Source organism: Sinocyclocheilus anshuiensis, unplaced genomic scaffold, assembly GCF_001515605.1.
Source record: "Sinocyclocheilus anshuiensis isolate Anshui unplaced genomic scaffold, SAMN03320099.WGS_v1.1 scaffold447, whole genome shotgun sequence".
In the NCBI taxonomy this organism is placed as follows: Eukaryota; Metazoa; Chordata; class Actinopteri; order Cypriniformes; family Cyprinidae; genus Sinocyclocheilus; species Sinocyclocheilus anshuiensis.
The window spans coordinates 5,277,804-5,283,284 of record NW_015552615.1 but is presented as its reverse complement, the minus strand read 5'-3'; the positions used below and the strand labels follow the sequence as shown (position 1 = coordinate 5,283,284).

Below are 5,481 nucleotides of genomic sequence, written 5' to 3'. Positions count from 1 at the left end.
GTGCAGTGTTGGGGTGCCTCCAGGACCAGGGTTGGGAACCACTGGTCTTATGTACAAATGACACTAGATTTGCATCAAAAAAAAAAAAAAATCTAACAAGGCAAAGTATCTTAATTTGAACTTTTTGTAATAAAGCATATAACTCCTTAACACGTTGCCTAGGTGGGCAGATCACTGTTTAGTAACAAAGCAATGGTAAAAAGGATAATAACAGGAAATTAGACTGAAACCAGGTGCATTAGAATATGTTGTTGATGTATGTATGTATGTATGGTGTTCATCTCACCAGTGCTATAGTGTTGTGACGCTGGCAGCCGTGGTTCATGGTTGGTGAGGAACACAGAGGTGTTCTGCTGACTTATAAAACTCTCCAGTGCCGCGTCTGCGTGCTCGGTGTGCTGATCCTGCTCTTGATGGCTGCTCTGGTGTCCATCCCGAGAGATCTGAGACACAAGTGGGTCGTCCTCAGTCAGGTAGGCGTATGGACAGTACTCACGCGTGCGCGAGTAGATGTTGGCGTTGTCGTAGCAATCTGAGCAGATGACCAGAGGGCCTGGTCCACCTAAAAACACAAACAAAAATCAACCCATTAGCTGATTAATAAGGTCAACTGGTGAGAAAAACAGCCCACTTTGCAATCACATGTGGGTGAGTAAATGACAGAATGTTCATTATTATGCAAATCAAAGTCAAAGTCACTTTTATTGTGCGCATGCTCGGAGCACACGGCCTGGGATGCCATCAGGACCCACATGCGGCCTTGCGGATATTCAGCCGTCGGAATGATTGGGTTACATCCGCGACAGACGGAGAGTGCACTCACCTCTTCTAACAACATCCAACACGTAGAACAACAAAATAACAAGTAAAACAAACGAAAAACTGCAGAGTTTTCTCGGAGCTCGCAACACGGCTGCCATGCTCGGCGCCATCTTGAACACAAGTTGAACACTTGTGTTCAATCAAATTATATGAATCATATCATATCATATCAAATTATATGAATCAAATCATATAAAAATCGAATTATATGAATTTTTGGGATAAATTTAAAATTTAAAATTACCATTAGTGACATTTGCCTGTCCCTCTCTGTTTTCACTCCGGTGGAAGCTGCTACGTCCAGCAAAGAAAGAGCCCACACGACTACCCAGCATTCCATTAGCATCTGGATCAACATCACCGCTCACTTCTCCGTAACATACTCCCGCTGAAACACATCACAACACGATAGTATTATACATCCATCATAATGATATGTAGAAACTATACAAGTTGTCAAATTTACAGCCTTTCTAAAGAAATAAACTTTCTCGCTAGAGGAACACAGGGTGACATTACCATCAGTGCCTTTGTGGACGTAACCATTAGCACGAGACGGCATAAGCTGCTGGTGGCTTCCATTCTCTGAGTTACTGTAGCCCTCCTGAGGCTCAGACAGCGTACCCTGAGACGAGAGGTAACTGGGAATGTCCGCTGGAAGGTTCAACTCATCTGGAATACACCAACAGAGAGATTTATACATTAAAATTCATGTCATTTGTCTGCATAAATTTGTACGATTTCAAATTATTCCATTTTTGGTCCATGCGCAAAATGTTATAATGGCTATTTTAAGTAGTAGGTAGGGCTGTTGCATTTATTACATAATATCCTGACTGTGATTATTTGAAATTACTGCAATCAATTTGTAGTTTAAAATCAATTACTGGCATTCAAAAAAGGAAATTTTGTTGGAGAAATATGATTATTGTGGATAATAATCCTCTTTTTTTTTAACTATAATATTATATTGAAGCACTGGGTTAAAAGACCACTTAAAATGTATTATAATTGAAATGGACCAAAAAGGGGAATATTTTAAATATTACAATATTTACTATTTTTTACCTAGTAAACATTTATTTATTTATTTAAAATTACATAATATTTCATTAGAAAAATATAATACATTTAAAATAAATTATATTTTATAAAGACAGTATTTTCATTATTCTACTCTTCAATTTTTATTAAACACCAAATTATAAAAAGTAGAAAAAATATACAATTTCTTATATTACGTTAAAATGTAAATAATTGCACTAGATTGTTAGACTATTTATGAAAAGTAATGTTAAATACTGTTGCATTAATTTTGCTTTAAAATCATAATATCCCAAATGTGATTAATAATCCAATCACATATTGCATTCAAAAAAGGGAATTTTGAGAGAAAAAAAAATATATATAGGTTTCATAAATCACAACAGCTCTACTACTAAGCATTATTCTCTATTAATTAATTATCTATTAATTTTGCCTATTAACTAGACATTATACAATCATAATCATTATTTTATATAGTATATACTATTTTTCATTTTAGTTATTTAACTGATACATGCAAAATTATGCACTGACCTGTATTTGTTATGCTGTAGTCTTCACTCTTTCTCCTCATGTGATAAATGACGATGACCCACACAAGTGAGGTGCCGACAACGCAGCAGACGACCACCATCACAACAATGCCAACTGTTGTCCATCCGTCCTGACTGTATATGCTGGTCACCGGGTCACAGTTGGCCGAGGGTGAGACGCTGACGTAGATATGACCGCGCTCTGTACCGAGCGTGTTGGACATGATGCATGTGTATTTCCCTGCATCAGCAGGGCTGGCATCTACGATTATGAGAAGCTGATTGGCTGCGGCGAAAAAGTGGCGTTCCGTCAACACCAACGGGGAGTCGTCTTTGGTCCAGTTGAGGCGGGGGGCGGGGCTACCACGAGCTATGCACTGGAGGACAGCAGTCTCACCTCGGGCAACGTTACGGTCCTCTAGAGGGCGCTGGAAGGACGGGGTTTCTGTCAAAAAGACCAGAGATGTTTAATTATTAAATGTAAATCATTCAAAAGAAAATTTTGGACTTTTAGTAAAAAAAACTATACCTAGCACAGTAAGAGTGGCATTAGCTGACAGGCTGCCTGCCTCGTTTTTGGCTGTACAGCTATAGACGCCCATATCCTCTGTCTTCACATTAGCAATGAAAAAAGTGTCATCATCTGGCATGACATGCATCCTTCTTTCACGGGCCGCAGGGAAATTGATACCGCCGTCTTTCTGCCAGGCGATCTGCGGTGTCGGGTGTCCCTCCGCAGCACACTCCAATCTAGCGACCGTACCGGTGCGGATGCTCAGGTCCATGGGCGTCTTCAGGAAGGTTGGGAGCTCTGGGAAAAACCATTACAGAGTTATTTTCACTGATTTACTCAAGTAATTCCTGAAAGTCCTGAAATATCTAGACGACACTTGTAAAACGTGACTACAATAACAAAAGTGTCACCAAAAAAAGATGTTATTCCAATAATTTCTTTCATATACAATAGTAATTCCTCAATTGGGAATTATATACCACTACTACATTACATAAAGGAAGTGCCTAAATAAATATGATAAGAAACGCATAACATTTGATTTATAATTTTCTACTTTATCCAATCAAATTTTGGAGTATCTGAGGATATTATTATTTATTATCCATTTGTGAAGTGGTCAGGATTTAAAAAAAATAAAAAAAGAAATGGAAATGACCTAAACCTTTTCACAATTAAAGTGGAACAAAAACATAAAATGTTAAAAATATATATTTTAATAACTAAAGTAATGTAAAATGTTACGTAATTTGTTATTAAAAAAATTATATTTACAATTTAATTATAATATTTCAATAATATAATATTAAATAATAAAATAAATATATTATTCTTTTTCTCATTCTACCTTCTACAATATTTATTAAACCCTTAAAATAATTGTATGTAAGGAAATGTAGGTAAGAAAATGCCTAAACAAAAGCAAACAATGCAAATGTTATATTACACTAATATTATCATCATTTTCTACTAATAAAATATGACAACAGAATTCATTTTGTTTAAATAGCTAGTACAAAAACAAGCAACCCAATGGCCAATCAAACCCTAAACAGCACCATTTGCATTTACAGTGTTTGCTTTGTGAATCATGTTTCTGTTATGCTCATATTCTATTATTAGGTTACAAATCCGCTCTTCCATCAGTATCATGAACTGATATAAACAGAATAATTACTTTGCTAAGGTCGGCATCCCAGAGGGCTGCTATGTTTGTTCAACAGATATGGAAAATTAAACTGACAGAACTCTGAAAACAACCATGGAGAAATGAGGGTAAATAAGGAGAGGGAAAAAACAAATGCCAAACTGTTTATCAAAGCATTAAAGGGATCATAGCACTTTAGCAATGCGCCAATACAAAAGTCCTGCAGATGATCACATAATCGACACTTTAAATTAATAATCTGACACCAGCAAACACTTTGAATTCTGTGACTAGATCAAAAAAATAAAAATACAAGTAATCTCACAATGGTGCGAAATAGAGCTGTACACAGAGGTTAGCAAAAGATCACTTCTGGGTATGAAGACTTGAATGCACAACTAAAAATGCAAATACAAACTATTAATAATATGCTACCATAGCTATTAGTGAGTGCTCATTAAATTGGACTTCCAATTCACACACAAAAAATCAAATATAACCGCAATGGTTTTCGGTCAAAGATCATCAATTTGACAGAAGAAAAAATAAGGCTAAAAGCTAATTACTAGGGATGCACCGATACCGATACTGGTATCGGGCCCGATACTGAGCTCCTGTACTCGTACTCGTTAAAATGCCCCGATACCAAACGCCGATACCACACAGCATGTAATAAGCGCCATATTCAGACAAAGAAACACCGACAACAGAACAACAGACAGCAGAATGGCGTTAAGGATGTCTACTACGAAGTATATGTATGCAATGAATATAACGTTAAACATTCAGTATTAACGCCTGTATAGCTGATGTGCGCGAGCTGATAAACAAAGCACGCTGAGTGGATTGAGCACGCAGCGGCGCAGATGCACGAGCTGAGTGGATTGAGCGCGCGGCGGCGCAGATGCGCGAGCTTGTCGAGTGAATATACCTTTCTCACAGACATCACTGGAAAGTTTGTAGTTCGTTCGGATATGTCAAAAACAAGTAAGTAAAACAATGCACAAGTTATTTAACAGTAGGGAGACGGAGAGAGAGAGAGATAGCGCGCGCACTTCTGTTGTGTGATCTTTGATGTTCACAGACCGAGTCTGGGAAAAAACATTGAAGTTGAGGTTTGCATGAAGCTGGGTGACAGCATGCCCAGGAGACTACAGGCTGTCATTAAGGCTAAGGGTTGCCCGACTAAGCATTGATAGTTGTGTAAATACTGTCATACTAACAGCTGTCTGAATAATTTTTGGTTGATTGTAATTCATTACATACCTTTCTTTCAAAGTTATTAACATTATCAAGCTGAAACTGTTCTGACACAGTTTAACTCTGAGTTCTTGTTATATTTTATTACCATTTTCGAAACTATAGCGAATAAACTGTGATAATGTGAGAAATGTTGAAGGTGTCTGAATAAATTTTGG

The 5,481-nt window shown here is 37.2% G+C and overlaps 1 protein-coding gene across 1 annotated transcript in view; it reads right to left on the bottom strand.

The window, feature by feature from the left end:
- The window catches only part of LOC107666103 (leucine-rich repeats and immunoglobulin-like domains protein 2), an 18,863-nt gene that overhangs the window by 5,778 nt on the left and 7,604 nt on the right, over positions 1-5,481 (bottom strand). Inside the window, exons 13-17 of the mRNA XM_016457245.1 lie at positions 2,932-3,213; positions 2,404-2,847; positions 1,342-1,494; positions 1,067-1,210; positions 287-562 (exon numbers count right to left, since the gene is read on the bottom strand). Coding sequence (XP_016312731.1) covers positions 287-562; positions 1,067-1,210; positions 1,342-1,494; positions 2,404-2,847; positions 2,932-3,213 — 1,299 coding nt within the window. The remainder of the gene's footprint in view (positions 1-286; positions 563-1,066; positions 1,211-1,341; positions 1,495-2,403; positions 2,848-2,931; positions 3,214-5,481) is intronic.